This window comes from Rhinolophus ferrumequinum, chromosome 15 (assembly GCF_004115265.2).
Source record: "Rhinolophus ferrumequinum isolate MPI-CBG mRhiFer1 chromosome 15, mRhiFer1_v1.p, whole genome shotgun sequence".
Lineage (NCBI taxonomy): Eukaryota > Metazoa > Chordata > Mammalia > Chiroptera > Rhinolophidae > Rhinolophus > Rhinolophus ferrumequinum.
The window spans coordinates 7,460,706-7,480,480 of NC_046298.1; the positions used below are offsets into that span (position 1 = coordinate 7,460,706).

The window sequence follows — 19,775 nt, forward strand, 5'->3', positions numbered from 1 at the left end:
AATTGACATACCATAAACTTCACGTATTTAAGTTGTACAACTTGGTAAGTTTAGACACGTGTATACACTTGTTAAACCAGCACCAAAATCAAGGTACTGCACATATTCATTACACCAGGTAGTTTCCTTATGCCTCTTAGTAATCCTTCCTCCCCTCTTCCTCAAACCCTGGCCTCAGGCAGCCACTAATTGCTATTCGTCATATTGACTAATTTGCGTTGTCTAGAATTTTGCATAAATGGAATCATACGGTATGTACTCCTTGTTTTGATCTGGCTTCATTTATTTAGCATAGTGATTTTGAGATTCATCCATGTTTTTGTGTGTCAATAATTCATTCCTTTTTATTGCTCAGTAGTGAATTTTTGTATTGCTCTACCACAATTTCTTTTTTTCAATATACTACAATTTCTTTTCTATTCACTTGTTGAGGGACATTTGGGTTAATTCCTGTTGTTAGCAATTACAAATAAAGCTGCTGTGAGCATTTATGTACACGTTTTTGTATGGACATGTGCTGTCATGTTATAGGTATGTATCTTACCTTGTTAAGAAATTGGCAGATTTTCTTCCAAAGTGATTGGTCCATTTTGTTTTCTTGAGAGCAGTGCATTAGAGTTCTATAATAGCTTTGACAGTTTTGAGAATAGAAGTTCTTGCATTTGATAGTTTAATTTATCACTTTTTTTTTATTTCATGTATTGTGCTTTGGTTTCATATCTAAGAAAATTTTGCCTTCCCTAACCTAAAGATTCAAAGAATTTCTTGTTTTCTTCTACTAATATTATAATTTAGGTTTTATATTTATTTTTAGGTTTTATATTGATATATTTACTCATTTAGAGTTTATTTTTATGTATGGTACAAAATGTGGCTTAAATTTTTTTTGTAAGTATGGATATCTAATTCTTCAAGTAGTATTTGTTGAAAAGAATTGCTTTCTCCATTGAATTAACTTTGAATCTTTTTCAAAAATCAATTGACCACAATTGATTTAGGTGGGTTAGTACCACACTGTCTTGATTCCTGTAGTTTTACAGCAAGTCTTAACATTAGAGTGAAATCCTTCAAATTTATTCTTCTTTTGCAAAGTTTTTTGGACACTTTAGGTCTTTGTATTTCCATATGATTTTTATTAACAGTGTGTCAATTATTAATGTATATATTTAAAAAAGAGCCTACAGGGAACTTGGATTGGGACTGTATCAATTTGGGGACAATTTGACATTGAGTCTTCTGACCCATGAACAGTATATCTCTCCATTTATTTAGAACTTCTTTAATTTCTCTCAGCAGTGTTTCATTTTTTTTTTTACAAGTCCGGAAAGTCTTTGTTTTATCCCAAAGTACTTTATGTAATTTTTGATGTTACTGTTTATGGTATTCTTAAAATTTTTAATTTCAGATAGTCAGTTGCTAGTATATAGAAATACACTGATTTTTGTGTATTGATCTTGCAAACTTGTCCTGCCGATTATATCCTGCAACTTTCTGAATTTACTAGTTCTAATAGCTTTCTTTCGTAGATCCTGTAGGATTTTCTATACAGGTGCTTATATCATATGCAAATAAAGACAGTTTATCTATTCTGTATTTTTTTTTCCTGGAGTGCATGCCTTTCGTTTCTTTTTTTTTTTTTTTGGCCCTATTGCACGGCCTAGAACCTTCCGTGTAATCTTGAATAGAGGGGTGATAGCAGACATCGTTGCCTTGCCTTTTTCCTGATTGTACTCGTATAATGAAATCATTTAGTCTTTCATCGCTAGGTATGATGTCACCTGTTGACTTCTTTATCAGGTTGGGGAAGTCCTCTAGTTTGCTGAGTGTCTTTAGCAGGATGGAGCTTGAGTATAGCTGATGTTCTTACTGCATCAATTCGTTGACCACATGATTTTTCTCTCACTGCCTGATAGTATGATAAATTATGTCAATTTTCAAATGTTAAACCACCCTAACATTTCTGGGATAATACTTGGTCATGATGTATTATCCTTTTTATGTGTTGTTGGATTCAGTTTGCTAAAATTTTGTTAATAATTTGTGTATTTACATTCCTGAGAGGATATTGGTCTGTAATTTTATTGTAATAATTCTGCTTGGTTTTGGGATTTAATTTCATTAATTTTTCTGGATGAGTTTGTGTAGAATTGATATTATTTCTTAAGTGTTTAGTAGAATCCAACATTGAATGTTCTGTGCTTGGAGTTTCCTTTGTGGGAAGTTTTTAAAATACAAATTCAGTCTCATTACTAGATATAGGGCTACTCAGGTTATCTTCTTGAGTGAACCTTGGTAATTTGTGCCTTTCAAGGAATTTTCCTATTTTGCCCACGTTCTAAAATTATTGGCATAAAGTTCATAATACCCCCTTATTATCCTTTTAGTTGGTATGTTGAAACTTAAGAGTTTTTTTCCTTATAAGTCTAGCTAGCGATTTTAATTTTCTCAAGTAACTAGCTTCTGGCTTCATGGGTTTTCTTTACTTTTCTGTTTTCTATTTTATTGATTCCTACTCAGATCTTTCATAATTTTCTTTCATCTGTTTACTTTGGGTTTCATTTGCTCCTCTTTTTCCATTTTCTTCAGGTGGAAGCTGAGGTTATTGGTTTGAAAAGCTGAGGTTTTTCGTTTTTAATATAGGCAGTTAGTGTTATATATTTCCCTGTAAATATTGCTGTAGTGCAAGGTAGAAAGTTTCAAAAGTTTTGTTTTGATTTTTATTCAATTTAAAATACTTTCTGATTGCTTGTTTGGTTTCTTCTTTTACCCCTGGCTTATTTTGAAGTGGGTTTTGTAGTTTACAAATGTTTGGGAAGTTTTGAGATATATTTCTGTTATTGACATGTAATTTAGTTCCATTTTGTCAGAGAACATTCCCCTGCCCCCCCCCCCAGCTTTATTGAGATATAATTGACATATAACAACATATAAGTGTAAGGTGTAAAGCATGATGATTTGATATACATTGATATTGCAAAATGATTACCACATAGGGTTAGTTAACACCTCCATCACTGCACATCATTCGATAGGTGTTCCTTGCTGTCTTGTGTCTGTGTCCTGTTTACTTACTGACGCTATGGAAATGGGGGTGGCCCTCATGGAAGGGTCTTCCTGTGTTCCTCCTGCCAGGTGGGAAAGCTGCGACTCTGTGCTCTCTCTGGCTTTCTGGGTGGCATTTGTGAGCAGCCTGATTCGTTTGACAGGAGTGTGACAGCAGAGCAGTGTGCTGTAGGGCCCAGCGGTGTGGGTTAATCTGGACACCAGGCTGGGGAGCAGCAGTTAGCCAGATCTGACAGTCAAACACGAGCGCCTTCCACCTCCATTCCAGGGTGCATTTGAATGTTGTGTGTGTTTACCAACTGGGTGGCATTTCACGAAAAGAAATTGTCAGAGCTGGGTTTTTTTGTTTGTCTGTTTTCCCTCTGCACTTCTGCGTGTGCTGCGAGTCTGCGATAGTTTTCCCCTCAAATACTTCATTGTCCATCACACAAGTATGCCTTTCTTAAAGCTCAAAATCACGTCGACTTCATCTTTATACTGAATTCGGTGTTAAGAATTAATGGGTAATGCGTTTGAGTTGATAATAGGGAACGCGTTTATGTAGTTCCAAATCAAAACAGTATAAAAAGGAGGATTGGGAAGTGTCTTTTCTCACCCGTGTCCCCTTCTACGTAGGTATTTCCCACCTCTATCATTGACAGATAACCACTTTAATGGTTTGTCACATATCCTTTCTGTTTCTGTATGCAAATACAAGCAGACGTTTTTGTCTCTTGCCTTTTACTTCCTGATAAATCCCGGAGAGCTTTTTGGTTTCACTAACAGGGCGCTCCCTTGTTCTTGTTTACTGGTGCTTTGTGTTTGTTTCATTGTGTGGCTGTCCCTTGGTGTCTTTAACCATCCTCTGTGGATGGACACTTGAATTGGTTCTCATCTTTTTGTTGAGTTGACATACAGTTTCACATACCACAAAATTCACCCCTTTAAAGTGTACCATTGAGTGGTTTTTAGTATGTTTCCAAGCTTTTGTTGTACAGATAGTGATCTGGCGAATAAACTTATTTATATGTTCTTCTCAACATAGCACATCTGTAGAAAAAAAAAAATCCTTGGAAAGTAGGAATTCCGGGTCAAAGGGGAAATGCATTTGAATGTTGGTAGGGATTGCCCATGGCCCTCCATCGATACTGTGCTAGTTCGGACGCCTGGGTAAGAGAGGGCTCGTTTCTCCATAGCTGTGCCCAGAGTGCCTTTGCCTTTTTAAAACAAAGCAATCTTAATACTTAAGAAACGTGTGATATTCACGAACTACCAATTTAATCTAATATTGATTCCGGATTGGTTTCACCAAAGTAAATATGGCCGACAGTTCTGTTTAAATTGATAAACGTTGTTCCTTACAGTTGCTCTTATTAGTTAATTGGTAAAATCGAGGCTGTGAAGGTTGACACACGGGGCAGATTTCACCTGCGTGGTCTGAAGTTGAGTGATTTCCTGTCCCCTGTTCTCGTCTGTCACATAGGTACAGTGATTACAGGATTGAAATGAACATTCCCAGTGGAGGAAGACCATTTGAATTCTGCCAGCTCTATGGTAGGAATGCTGTCGGAGAATTTTACCCTTTCGGTACAGCCTTCCAAGTTCCAGTGCTTTATGCAAACTGTTTGATGTGCTGGACCTCAGCTGGGCCGAGAGGTGGTTGTTTTTATAATACTTTAGCTGACGTATTAATTATGAACAGAATGTCAGCCTCCACTGGTGCTTGTTGACCTATAGGACAGGTCTGTTGCTGTTTAATCTGATTAAAGTGGAGTATGCACTTCCTTCTAGGAAGGAATGCCTTCTGAGAAGCTCCTTGTGCTCCTACACACAGGGTAGCTTTATAGACTCTCCCGAAGAGATCTTACGGTGGTATATTTGTAACGGGGAGGCATTTCAAAGTGTGAGGTATCATGTGCGTTTGAATTATTCAAGGCTTTTAACAATGGGATTTTAATATTATATCTATCAAAAGGATTGGTAAAGAGTCACAAAAAGTGAAGGCTTTCCTGAGCCTGAAGTGAAAATTAAGGTGTAGATTTTGATTAAATTCATGATGGAGTGCTTAATGTGGAAGTAGATGCATGGAAAAATCATTAGTTCTTTCTGTGTCCCAAATAATAGCGAATGTTGAAAACAGATAAATCACTTAACCAATGATTTGTCTAAACTTATGGTCTGTGTTAGTATTATTTCCGTAAAGGAAGTAAAGGAAAACTGTTCATAGTTTAACTGGTAAGCTGGTCTTACTATACCGTAGATGAGAAAATACCTATAGTCAAAGCCGAAAGGTTTCGTTCAGTAAACAGACTAGAATATTGTATACGAGTAAAATTTACTGTTTTGTCTTTCTTAGGTCAACTGGTTGCTATATTTCTGTTCTCTTTTTTTCTTTATTCATTGTGGATAATTATACAGAAGATCCAGAAAGAATTTGAGTCTTCCCAAAGGTTGCTCTGGGCTACTCTGTGATGGTTTTGTGAGACAAGGCTGCTTTCCTGGGGTGGGGCGGATCTCAGGGTGACCACGTCTGCCTGAGCAGGTTGTTTACTTCATATAACAGTGCTCGTCAGAGCAGATGGGGCTAAAATCCAGTTTGTGTTCACCAAGCCAGGCCTGATGGAGCCTGGCTGCATCGACCCAGACCAAGACACACCATAGTTTTAATTCTCATAAAGGTGCCTTATGGGCTGACAGCAGCCTCAGTATACATTTTACTACAGTTTATTTGAAAAGTAGGTGTTTCTGCCCTTTTTGTTTTTCTTTCAGAAAATTTCTGTAGTGTGTGGATAATTTCTATGTGTATGTGTGTCTGTGTATACACATATATGCCATTTATATGCCGTGTGTGTACACCCCCCCATACACCATATATGTTTGAATATAAGGTCAGATACTCTTTGAAAAAGAATCCTTTGGAAGGAGGGTGTCATCTTGATTTCTTAGAAAATGCTTTATAATATGGGAACCTCTCTTAACTTAGTTTGAACAGCATGGTACTCAGAGTTGCCCCGCTATCCGAAAGGAGAGTGTTGCCATGAAACCTTTCGTAAGCTGAAATAGCATAAAGGGAAGAAGCAATTACTATGAATATTTATGGAAAAATTTTCAAGCATTCCTGGACCAAAAAATACCCTACCAAATCATATCAAATAACACATAAAACCTAAAATAATGCTATCATATAGTAAAAGCAGGAAGAATAGGGTGAATACACAGCCTATATAAAGTAGGAATAATGTAAGGACAGTATAGCTTCACTTCTTAAAAAGACTGATTTTCCCTTAAATATAAGATAATGGATCAGCACACTTGGTACACCCATCAGTCCCCTCACGCAACAGACTTTCCATTTTATCCATTACTGGACAGTGACTGAAAAAGACCACTTTGCTACTAACAGAACCAATAGTATTAGAACTTTGGCAGCTCTCAAGATTCTTTCTCTCTCTGTGTAAATAGTACAAATGGTGGATGCAGGCAGGTTCAGTGCACACACTGTGTCACTATTTCCTTCACCATGATCAAAACGGTAACTACGTCCAATTAGATGCTAAGCGTTAACACTTACGAGCTCGCTTAGGCTTTTCTGATACCTTAGGCACGTCTTGCTAACGGATACACAAAGTAAAGTGAGGTAAAGCCCAAGGGCTCACAGACGAGTTCAAAGCTCTGGGGCTTGATGCTGAAATGCTGAGTGTGGCTCCCAGGGAAGGAGCTCAGCAGGCAACTCTCTCACTGCTTGGGGTGCCGCTGACTCCATAACGGCTCACTGCAAAACAAACTCCGAAAAATATTGTCGCTTTTGCCTTTTTTCGTAATAGCGAAAATCCCTTTCTGATTTCTTTTGGTTAGCGAAAACAGGTAGTAATACAGGTCTTTGTGGAAACAAAGTGACGGAATGCGAACTTTTGGAAAGTGGGGGATACCCGTATTTGGGAAGACCTAGTATCCTGAAATGGCATCAGACACGGCTAGCTTAAAAAGATTTCTTTGTAAAATTGGAAAAGCAAAGCAAAGATGCTTAACATAGATATAATAATTGCTCTAGCTTTAAAAAAGTAATAATGTAAGTGATTATGGTCTCACATAAAAGTATACAGGATGAATAAATATTGTGAATAGCCTGACGTCATGCACATGGATACTTGTAACTTGGTTTGGTATTTCCGGTGATAGTATCACGGAAGGATTCAAAAACTGCTGTGTCTCCAGCAGATTACACAGACAGGAAGACTTGTTCTGGAAAACGCATTCGATGATTCAAACGGTGATTCTAGCGATAAAAAGACGCTGATGTTAAAGATACATTTCAAGAGTGAATCAAATGGTTTCATGAAATGTGACAGTGAATAAAACCATCATTTCTACAATGTGTCACTTAAATGTGTGTAATTAAATTATTACATTTTATAACTGACATTTGACTAATTTCTGTCTCTAAAAGTTCATACGTTCAAGTTGGCTTTTTTTTTTTGGTGTTCTCTTATTGTTAAAATAAGGGATTGTCTTATATTTTGAGTCACTCTATAGTCAGTCACCTATAATTATTATTTTAAAACAGAAACTGAGGCTTCTTGAAGAGCTTGAAGACACTTGGCTTCCTTATCTGACCCCCAAAGATGATGAATTCTATCAGCAGGTAAGGTCTCTTACTATTTTGATCGATTTGTGGTGCTTTGTTTGGATCTCCCCGAGTTTACCTGTGAAGCAGCTGTGGTGCAGAGAGGTTCAAGGAGGCGTGGCATGGTCTGATTTGCTCATCCAGGGACTGGCTGCTCGTCACCGCAGAGCCTATCAGTTCCTTCACAGTCTGCTTTCTGCTCACCTGTCACATGCTTTACCGTAGCGCACTGTTTTCTCCCCCAGCATCCCATGCTCTTTCCCACTTCTTGCCTCTGCTTGTTCTGTTTCTTCTGCTTAGAATATCCTGTTGCCCGACGGCTGATTCTTCAGGCCTCCCTTAAACATCACGCCCTTTGTGAAAGCAGCCTCGACTGACTTTGCCTACAAGTAGAGTTGCCTGCCTTGGTCCTTGCCTCTGCGCTGCTTGTCCTGTACGCGTGCCCCTGTTGTACCTTCCACGTGTTTATCACAGTTGTGGGATTGTGCATATCTCTCCCTGAAACAGTCACCGCTCTTTCTTTCAACTGCAAGTGACAGAAACGCGAAGAAACTCATTGTGGAAAAAAGGGAATCGATTGACTTACCTTAGATGTGTCGAAGTACATGGCTAAATCCAGCTTCTCAAAATATGTCGTCGATCACTGTTTCTTCCTGTTTCTGGGCTTTCCTCTGTGTGACTTCATGCTGGATAGGCTCTCACCTGATCGGCTACGAGGGCTCTGATGCCCAAGGGGTGTGTGGCCTTAAGGCATGACATGTCAGAAGAAGGCAGTGGTGTCTTTCTCCTGGTTCTTTCGGATTCCCCTGGAGCCCTCTCGTTGGCCTGGTGCAAGTCATGTGCCATCTCTGAACCAGTCGTGTACAGCGGAGGGACGTGCTCCCGTGTGCCTGGCCTGGTTCATGCACCCACTCTTGGAGGAGGGTTGGAATGTGACTATTCCCACTCAGACTGCACGGACTGTGAGTCAGAGATGGATGGTTTTCCCAAAGGAAAGTTGGGGTCCTGTTCCCAAAGAAGGAGGGCGGCGCATGCTGGGCAAGCATAACTAGTACATTTCCACCGTTTTTCCCGACTAGAATGGCAGCTCTTGCGGTCTCAGAGTTGGGCCACATTCTCTTGGTTTCTCCAGCACCTACCATGCACTTGCATAGAGCTGACTCTCAGTAACTGTGGAGGGAAGACAGGAAAGAAGGAGTTGCCCTATCCAGAATCCAGGTCTTTTGACTTCCAGGACATTGTCTTCTCATCGCCATTCTCATTAGACCTTCACTGTCTTTCACCTGGTCAGTCCTTTTATGGATTGCTCTAGTTTTCCTCTTTGCCCTTCTTTCTTAGTCCTTAAAGCTGCAGTACATTTTCTAACCAAGACATAAATCAGAGCACGTCAGCCCCCTACTTCAGACCCTGCGGTGGCTGTTCGTTACCTGGCTCCTACACTTCCAGCCCCATGTCTCCTACTCATTCACCTTTTTCCACACTGTATTTTTACAGTAGCACAGAGTAGCCATGCAGTTTCATATTTTGGGCCTTCCTGCTACATCCTCTGCTGATGTGCCTTCTTTCCTTGGTGAATTTCTGAGTTTCCTATTGGTAACAGCTCACGTGTCATCTCCTGTGAGACACTTCCCCGACACCTCTGCAGCCCAGGAAGTTGTCGTCTGCCCCCTGTCATGTGCACCTGTAGTACTTAGTCTCTGTGTTCTTTCATTAGCTCTTCCCTCCTTTATTATAATTTCTAAAATATGTATATGCTTGTCTCCCTCATCTATACTTTGTACAGTACCTTGTCTATATTAGTAGGTGCTTAATTAGTTTGCTTGAATGAATGAATGAATGAATGCATGCCTTAGTTCATTTGAAAAGGAAGTGAAGGCATAACATTTAGTAGGATTTGAATTTTGTTTTCATACACACTCCTGTCCAGGGAGGTGGCGTCTGGAAAGATTTGCAGGATTTACACAGAAATGTTATATCCTAGCGTGGGTTTTCTCCTTTGAGCTTTTCTAGTTTTCCAAATTATCTTAAATGTGCATATGTTCTTTTATAATCAGGAAAACACATAATTTTAAGGAGTACCCTTAGAACAGGTAAACCCACAAAATGCAATCAGTTCTTAAATCCTTCCTAATATTTTCATAGATATAATAAGCCTTCTGGTACATGATTACCCACTGTTCTAAAGCAACCACTGCACCGTTTCAGCTTTTGTATTGGGAAAGTAGTACATGGAGAATGAAACACGAAAGGTTATCAGCCCACTGTGCCCCGAACCAGCCATACACTGGGGGATAAAAAGAAACTCAAATGCAAACAGAACAACTGTCAAGGCTTCTCTTTTATCTTTCCAAGACCCACAACAAACCTGATACCAATATCTAATCACTTTAAGTGCACCTTCTAAGAAGGCTTAGTGCTTCAACAAAACCTTAGGAGAGTAAATCAGTTCTCTTAAAAGATGAAGTGAAAATACTTTTTTTAATGACATGGATACATAGAAAGTTCTGACCCGACACTGGATCCCTTAAACAGGCCCTCGCCACAGGAATGCGAGTCATCGAAACAAGACTTGCTACAGCTTCCATCCTGGGTCTGTGTGTTGGTCTCCCCCGGTGCCATGGCCGGGCCCAGTGTTTTATGGATGCTGTCACACCAGATCCTCACAAGGGCATCATTCATTGAGCTGCGACGCCTCTTCAGGCTCGAGGTGCTTGAGCTGTAGATATTATCACTGCTGTTTTAGAAATCGGGAGAGACCAAGTTACTTATCTGAGTGGCAGAGCTGGAATAAAAGCCCGTATTTATCTGATCCTAAGGCCTGTGCTCTTGCTGCCATACTGTACGCCTGCCAGTGTACCTTGCTCAATTTCAAAACACCTTCGGAGACGTTTTTGGATTTCTCTCTATAAGACCATAGAGAAAACAAATAAACGAAAACAGCAACAAACTCAAAGCAGAGAGAACCGCTGTTGATTCACCACAGAGCACGAGAAAATGAGGAACCAAGGAGTCAGAAAAACAGGCTCTGGCCTCCAGATATACTCGTGTGAACCCTGCCCCTCTTACCCAGAGAAGATGCCAGCCTCCTCAGTGTGCCCTTTTGCTCTCAGTTATTGGGCACTTCCCATGAGTCAACTTATTGTGGCACTGTTCTCAGTGCTTTACATGTATTTGTTCATTTAAATCTTACCACAACCGTCTGAAGCAGATGTTATTAAAACCCCATTTTAGAGATGAGGACACTGAGGCACAGAGAGGTTTACATGCAGGAAGTGTCAAGCGCGGACTTTTGCCCAGCCATTCTGGCACCAGGGTCTGAACTCTGAACTACCGTACTGCTTCCCTCTTCCCCGTATCTCTCAGTTCTTCTGCGATTTCTGTGCTTCCGTCCCCGTGACCCCAAACCTCTCTCCCCATCCCTGCTCTCCCTGATGTCCCCCAGTGCTCCAAATCCAGCTGCCTACTGGGCGGCTCCACCTAAAAGTCTTGCAGGTACTTCTAATGCAATATGAATTCATTAATTACTTCATTAAACAAATGTATTTAGCTCCCCTACTCTGTGCCAGATAATGTTTTCGGTATCAAAGGTGAAGTTGTGAAAAACAAAAGATTTCTGCCTTCTTTGAGTTTATTTGTTGTGGGGCAGAGACAGGGAAGGAAGTAGAAATTAGAGAGAGACATATTAAAAAAAAAAAAAACCCCAAGAGGGAAAACTGGTATGGGGATACCTAAAGCCCGTCAGGGGTCCCAGGAATGCCATTGTGGGTGGAAGATTGCGAATAGGGTGGTTCCAGAAGGCCTTGTAGTGACACGTGAACAAAGACCTTACAATGTGCAGGGGCAGGCCGTGTAGGTAGATACTTGTGGGAAGATTGTTCCGGGCGTAGGGAACAGCAAAGCCTCTAAGATACGCGGGAGGAAAGCACCACGGCTGACAGGTCTGCAGCGAAGTAAGAGTGTTGGAGGGAACAGAAGGCGATGAGATCAGACAGCAGCACCCTCATTATTCGGGAATTTGCCGCCCCGGATGAGACCGTTGGCTGTGAGTCTGAGACGTGAGAAGACAGGAGGGGGTTTGGAGCACACGTGTGACAGGACATGACTTATATTTTAGTAAGGATCCGTTTTACAGGAATCCTGCTGTTTACTCTCTTCTCTGGTGGCATGTCCCTTGTCAGAGCCTTCACATTCGAAACTTGCTCTCCTCGGCTGCTTCCCCGTGGCTTCCATCCCTCCTTCAGTCCCTGGAGCCTGGCCGTGCCACCTCTCCAGAGTCTCCCACATTGTTTCTTTTTGCCCTGTTGCACCGACACTGGCTCAGGCTGGCCCCCCACTTATCATCTTCCACCGACACAGTTTTAACATCCTCCCAGTAGGTGTTCCTTGTGCGCTGCCCAATGCCATGCGAAGTGTGTTTCTGTAAATATGTCCGACTTGTCCTTCCTGCTGTACACATTTTGCTGGGTCTCTGTTGCCCCTGAGATAAAGCTGAGCATGTCCTGTGAGGCCATTGACGTTGACCCCAGACCATCTGCATCTAATCTCTACCCATTGCCTAACACGATGCCCAACCGGAAACTCCTGTCATACAGTTTCTCACATCGGAGGCTGCCGGGCTCTTCCGTCCTTCGTATTGTTCCTACTATTTCCTCATTCCCTTTTCTATCTGTGGAGCATCTATTCACCCTTAAAGACCTTGCTTAAATTCTTCCTCTTCTGTGAAGATACTAGGAAATCCCCCTTGTTTTACTGTCAGAAATACTAAAACTCTGACTACCTCTCACTAGCTCTGCCACTTACATGTAGGCAAAGCTGCCATCATCTCTTTCTTCAACCGTTGCAGAAGCCTCCTAATTTCTCTTACTCCCAAGTCCGGTCTGTTTTAACACAGCACCTGTAGTGCTCTTTTTAAAACATAAATCAGCTTGTTACACTCTCTTGTTGGCCCTTAGGTAGCGTCCCACCCTGTTCAGAGTGAAATCCTAGGACCTTTCTTGCACTTACCTACAAGGCACAACGAGATCTGGCCCCGGACTGCTGCTGTCACCTCGTGTCCTGCTTCTCCCCGCCCCCTCCCCTTCACACTTGGGCATTCTCGCTCTTCCTAGAATAAACCAAGTACACTCCTGCCCCAAGGTCTTTGCAGCCTAAAACTCTCTTTCCCCCCAGGTATCTGCAGGGCTTGCATCCTCACTTCTGGCATTCCTCTGCTCATATGCCATCTGGTCAGAGAGGCCTTTTCTAACCATCCTGTGGAAAATCGTGCCCTTCACCCCTAGGACACCTATCCGACTTACTTGGCTGTATTTTCCTCTGTAGCACCCTCACAATCTAAAATACTATGTATTTTACTAAATAAATAAGTAAATACTAAGTAAACAGGTAAAACACTATGTATGTTATGAGCTGTCTGTCTATAGTCTGTATATATAAACACGAGCTCCTGGAGAGCATATAGAAGTTTCCCTTTCTGCTTTCCCAGCACCTCGTGCTTTGCAAATAGTACGTACCCGATAAATCCGTTTTCAATAAATGAGGACTTTGCAGACACCCTTCCTAATTATGTATTCCCTGCTCCCATAGCAGGGTATTCAGACTTCTGTTGTGTGAAGTCTTTCTCTAACTATTGGTTTATGTTAGGTTGGTGCAAAAGTAATTGCAGTTTAAAAGGTTAAAAATACAAAATTGCAAAAACCGCAATTACTTTTGCACCCACCTAATATTTCTGTTAAACTATGAAATGCTATGAAACAGAATCTCACTTGTTTTTATCACTGTATTTATGACACTTTACACACTTTTTGCACACATAGTGGATATTCTATAAGTTTTAAATCAACAACAAAAAACAACTATTGAATGAATGAACGAAGATCTCTGTGTCACTTTGTAGCAAACCACATATTATCTATCACAAGACTCTAGGGCCAAATAAGTACCATGTTTCCCTCAAAATAAGACCTAGCCAGACCATCAGCTCTAATGTGTCTTTTGGGGCAAAAATTAAGATAAGACCTGGTCTTGTTTTAATATAAGACCGGGTTGTATATAATATAATGTAGTATAAGACCGGGTCTTATCTTAACTTTTGCTCCAAAGGATGCATTAGAGCTGATGGTCTGGCTAGGCCTTATTTTTGGGGAAACACGGTATATGGCCCATCAGTCAGGGGATGGCTGCCACGTCATAAGCATTTTACAGTGAAAATTATGTAGAAAATATGACTGATAAATAGTGCAAATTTCTATAGAGTGCAGAATATAAAGTTACCAGCAAAATCTATTGGAAATCTACTAGATGTATTCTATTAAATATATTAGATATAGCTATATTGGAAATATAGCCAGATTACAAATATATTCCCAGAGAACAGGAGCGTTCCAACACTTTTAAATGAAGGGCATTTCCCAAGTCACTTGAAGATTTTACATTTTATTTCACTCTACCCAAGGTCAAGTTCCATTGGGCTCTATTTTGGTGAGTCTCCTGTAAACTGGTATCTTATTCATTTAAGACCTGTCTGACTTCTCTGTATGATGAAATTCTTTCAGAAGCATCCCTTGATACGAGAGGAAGAGGTAGGATTTTTCCATAATGGTTTTAAAATAGGTCGAAAATAAAGCCTATGCTCCAGAGAATGTAGCATTCCACATCTTTCAACTACTGGTAAAGGGCTGGCTGGCATGTTGGCAATTTATATCTAAAATACCTTTCCAAATGCTTATTAAACTATGTAATCGTCATTTATGTCATAGGATCTTTTGTAGATCTCAAGAAATATATTATGTGACCAGACAACTATTAATATAATTGCATGACAATATACTCCCTGGAAAAACTTTAATGGGATTAAATGAAAATTTTTCTTAACATATTTGGAAATCTGCCAACAGCTGTTCCAAATTATTGTGCGATATCTGATGTTCTACATGTACCTGTCCAAAATGGAAAGTGAACTTATTTGTTTGACAGAATGAATTCATATTAAATTATTTAGTGTGCAGTTCTTTTCCAGAGTTACTGTTCTCTTTAAAGAAAAATTTAACAAACTCTACATGGCACTTTTATGTATCTGGCACTAATCTAATTACTTTATAAATAATAAAAGAGGGCATTTAAGTTTGGGTTTGTTTTTCCTCTTGCATTTTTCTTTTTTTTTTGAGATAGTGACAAAATTAGCCAATTATTATTATTTGTATTTATGGCAGTCAAATCAAAATTCTCTAGAGCATTGAACAGCATTCCAAGTCAGATTTCAATAGTATCAGAGCACAAAAATGGGAAATTTTTGAAAAGTTAGGGCCACCAAAAAGAATCTCCTGGTAAACGCCATGAAATTAAGAATTTTTGAAAGCAACGTCTTTTTCCTGATTTAAAAAGTATTTTACATTTATTTTTGAAAACTTGAGAAAATATACAGATATCTAAAGAATGAAATTGAAATTATGCCCAAGTTCACTACCTAGAGATAAGCACTGTAAACTTTTGGCCATGTTTCTTTCCAAATTTTTTTTGTGTGTGTGTGAATATTTACATATTTACGTTTTTTTCTTTTTATGGAACTAGGATCCTATTGTCTAAATATCTTATTACTAATTTCTTGTTTAACAGTAGTTCTTTTACTTACATTTTTCATAAAACAATATAAAAAACCTTGTAAAGTATGTTACTAAAGTACTTCATCACATGAATGATGTATCATTTTCTCCTCTAATCTCCTGTTGAGCATCTTTAGTGGTTTTTAGTTTCTAATTATTATAAATAACAGTGAATATCCTTATAATCTTGATAAATTCCTCTATTTTCCTGTGATAAATTCTTAGAAGTAGAATAACTAGATGAAAAGATATAAACATATTATGTTTTGATACATTTTGACGAATTGGCTTTAAGTGGGGTTATAGTGTTTGAATTTCTAATTGAAGATTGTCAGAATATTTCATTTTGCACTTACCAACAACAGGTAGTACTGTAAAATTTTATTTTTTGCTATTTTAATAGGCATAGCTAAATTAAATCTGTATTGAAGAGCCTTCTGTATTTCTACTGATATATATGTATAGATTTATATGTGTATATATATATTTAAATTTGGAATTTTTTTATTAAGACTAGTAAGCTCATTTATGCCATATAAACTGCAAATTTTTTTTTAGTTAGTATTTGGCTTTTAATTTTATAATTCTTTTTCTGCAAAAGTTTAAAATTTTGTATATTCAAATGTAACAATTTTCCTTTTAAAACACTTTATTGATACACTGTACGTATGTCCGATTTACACACCATAAGTTCACCTTTTAAAATTATACGATTCAGTAAATTTCGGTAAATTTGCCTAGCTGTGCATTCCTTACCACAGTAGTTTTTGAACATTTCCAGAATCCCAAAGGAACCCTCATGCCTCTTTGCAGTCAACCTCCCACCCCCCGCCCAGGCACTTTTAATCTGTTTCCTATCAGTATTAAAGCTTTTATTCTTTAATTCTTACAAAGAAGTCTTAAGCACTCATGTTGGAGCCATGTGCTGGGGGCAGAATGGAGAATAAAAAAAGCTAACATCTCCTACTTTTAGCACATTGCAGTCTTTAGGAGAGATTATCAAACACATAACAGTTCAAATAAATACATACTTACAGATGGATGAGAGCAATGAAAGATAAGTAAAGTGTGTGGTGAGTGGTAACAGGGATACCTGTTTGAGGGCGGAAACTCAGGGAAGGTTTCTTTGAGAAAGTGACACTTTCTTTGAGAAAGTGGCCTGGAGGATGAGAGGGACCTGCCAGGTAGAGAGTTGGGGGAAAGAACCTGCCTTGGAGGTGCAGGCCTGAGGCCTGTAGGCAAAGAAGCAGATGTGGTCAGTGGGGAAACGGACACGAGGTAGCAGTGGAAAAAACTATTTTGAATACTCTCCCAGGTCATTATTATTGTTTTATTTTTAGGACGCTGCTTTTAACATCAGGGTGTTTCCACGTGATACTCACGTGGTTATGTGAACCACGTGAACCATTCCCGGTGTCTTAGAATTAGAATTGGCCTCTGTTAAATATATTTTCTCCAGCCCCAGTACATACTGAACAACACTGGAACGAGTGGTGTAAGTGTGTGTGTGTGTGTGTGTGTGTGTGTGTGTGTGTATTATTTCCAGTCTTCCTCTCTCAGCCCCAGAAGGAGCGTGTTCTAAAACAAAGTTCCTGGGAGTTGTCTTACTTTTCCTTAATATTTTACATTAAGGACTAATAAAATAACACTGAGATTGTTAAGAAACTATGGAGAAATTTGCTTCTTAATTATCGCTACTAGTTAGATGTACTTGAGGTTATACTGAGGTCTCGGGGACTTGCTCAGAGAATACCCAGTTTAATGATAAAATTAGTTAACTGCTTATGGCTTCAGAATGTTCTGTCTATTGCTTACTCAATTACACTGCTACCTTCATGAGCTGTGTAAACAGGAAGTGTGATATTTCTGTTTCCATTTCCCATTGGGATAAATGAGGTATAGAAACTATAAATTCTGCGCAGATCCCTCAGTCTCCACGAGAGTCCATAATGGTGTGCCACATAACACTGCTTGCTCTTTGTCACTTTAAATTTATGATCATGCACCTCAGATGGGCCCTCTGAAAAGCAAGACAGTCCTACTAAGCTTTCCTAAATTCATTTCCCCCATTCAGACTTGACTTTATTTTTCTTCTGCAGACTTCCTCAGACTTTCTTCTTGCCTTCTATTTCCTGCATTCTGGATCAGCCAGAATAGTCCAGATGATGCTGTAGTAACAACCAAATCTCAGTGGCTTCACCCAAAAGCATTTCTTGTGCATTTTACATATCATTTGTGGGTTGGCAGAGAGTCACTACCCATTAAAGTAGTAACTCAGGAATTCAGGCAGTCACCAGCTGGTTACTATGCCAAAGGGAAAGAAAGTTTTCTGGAGGGTCTGGCACTGACAATGAAATGCTCCAGGCTAGAAGTGACAGCCATCATTTCTCATTGAACAGAAGTAGTCATGTTACATCCAACAGGAAGGGGCCAGGAAGTGTAATTCTACATTGGGCCCCAAAAGCTGGGTGATGGGAGAGGAATCCAGAACTATCTGGCAAACTGCCCTTAATGGACCAGCACATACTCTAAGCTAGTGATTTAATTTATGTTTTCACTGAGAAAAATGGAAGCACCCCTTTTCTCCACTCCCCAAAACCCTGAGATGTAGTCATCTGCCTATTATCAAATTCACTGTCCTATCTGAATGTATATATTCTTTCTCCTTCCAGCCTATTCCAATACAGGAAGTATATTTTCTCCTTTCCAAATGGTTTTGATCATATACTCCCGTCAGTAACAAAGTTTGAGCATAAACAGTGGTGTCCTACTAAATATTTAACAATTGGTTACCTGTGGGGCGGGGGTGGGGGGTGGAGAACAGCCTTGATTTTTAGAGTTTCCTGATATCTGTGGTGTAAATACTCCACTATGGTCAATTTCAACCTGCCAACGTGGCGTTTTTGGATGTGCAGTTGGGAAGAGATGTATATAGGATAGGCTTTCTCGAGCTGATACAAAGGGACTCCAGCATACCACTTATATGCTGGAGGGACATATGTATGTACACGTATTTTAGTAAAGCTTGATTTCTTTCTTTTTTGTAGACTAAAAGTGAAACGGTCCTACTAGCCCCGCCTCCTCCAACTCTAGTGGATTGCCATACAAATCGCACAGGATACACGCCTACCTCGCTTGGGAGACTTTTGCTCCTGTGGCCAATCACCCGTCTTCTGCTGTATCAGCATCTTCCTCTCTATCATTCCCATGAGTATAATGACAAACCTAGTGTCGCTACTCTCCTTGTTAAGGGCCGCCCCTGGACCCAGCATTCTTCTTCCTCAATAGCTCCCTTTCCTGCTCCCCAAGCAGACATTTCTACAGGCCCTCTCCTCTTCCTCTTTCATTCCCCCAGCAGCCTTCTCTTATCTGACTCTTCCCCATCACTCTTCAGACATTGCTCTTGTCATTGTTGCCGGTGATTTCCATGCTGCCAAACCCAGGGGCTAATTTCTGTCCTCATCTCCCTTGGCCTCTCAGGGGCAGTTGACATAGTTGAGTATTCGTCCTCCTTGAAATGCTCCTCTCTTTTGGCTTCTGCATTAATACACCCGCCTGATTTCCTATCTGATCTCCTTTGCTGCGCCTTCCTCTGTGACTCAGGAAATGGCTTTGGGCTCTCTTCTGTGTTTGTGCTGTTTCCGAAGGACATCCCGGTAGTTTCCAGGCCTTTGCGAACCACCTGTGAGCTGACAGCTCCCACCTGACTTCCCTAGCTCCACTTTCTCTTCTGAGCTGCACATGTGTGTATCCACTTGTCCCCTTGCTGTTTCCACATGAAGATTTCATGGGTATTGTGATGGCTACACCTCCAAAATGGAATTCCTCTTTCCGCTCTGTTCTTCTCCCTACCATTTCTTATTTCAAAAAATAGTGAATTGTTTATTTGTTAAATCCAGAAATTTGGAAGTCACCCATAACTTCTTTCCTTTCTTCATCCCTCACATCTAACCCATGAGCACAGCCTTTTACTCTCCCTGTTAAATATGGATTTTATCTGTCCATTCATTTCTGTCTCTCATCCAAACCATCATCACTTTTCTCCTGGATGGTTGTAATAGCACCTACTAATAGGATATTCCACTTTCGTATTTGCCTCTTTCTAATCCATGCCCTGTATTTTCACTAAGAGTCATTTCTATCCATGGAAATCCAATTACTCTTCTCTCCGTGAAGTCCTCCAGGGCCCTTACTGTCGTGTCCGGAGTCCTGACTGTGTGTTCCCAGGCTCCGCGTGGGCCAGCCTCCACCTTCCTCCACGTTCACCTCTTGTGCCTCTGGCATTTTGCTCTAGTCAAGTGGCCTTTTTGTCTCTAGAATAGGCTGGTCTCCATCCTCTGCGCCTTTGTAGTTCTTAGTCCCTCTTCCTGGGAAGTTCTTTGCCTGGTTTGTCACCTGGCTGCTACCTTCTTTTTTGGAAGATCTCAGCTTAAATGCCAGCTTCTCAGAGAGTCTTTCCTATGCTAATGACACAGCTCCTGCTGCTTTGTTTCTGGGCTATTGTCTAACAC

At 40.1% G+C, this 19,775-nt stretch overlaps 1 protein-coding gene across 2 annotated transcripts in view; it reads left to right on the top strand.

The window, feature by feature from the left end:
* FTO (FTO alpha-ketoglutarate dependent dioxygenase) overlaps positions 1–19,775 on the top strand; it is a 341,005-nt gene that overhangs the window by 80,589 nt on the left and 240,641 nt on the right. For both annotated transcript variants that reach the window (XM_033128825.1, XM_033128827.1), the window contains exon 2: positions 7,607–7,684. In XM_033128825.1, the coding sequence (XP_032984716.1) occupies positions 7,607–7,684 (78 nt within the window). The remainder of the gene's footprint in view (positions 1–7,606; positions 7,685–19,775) is intronic.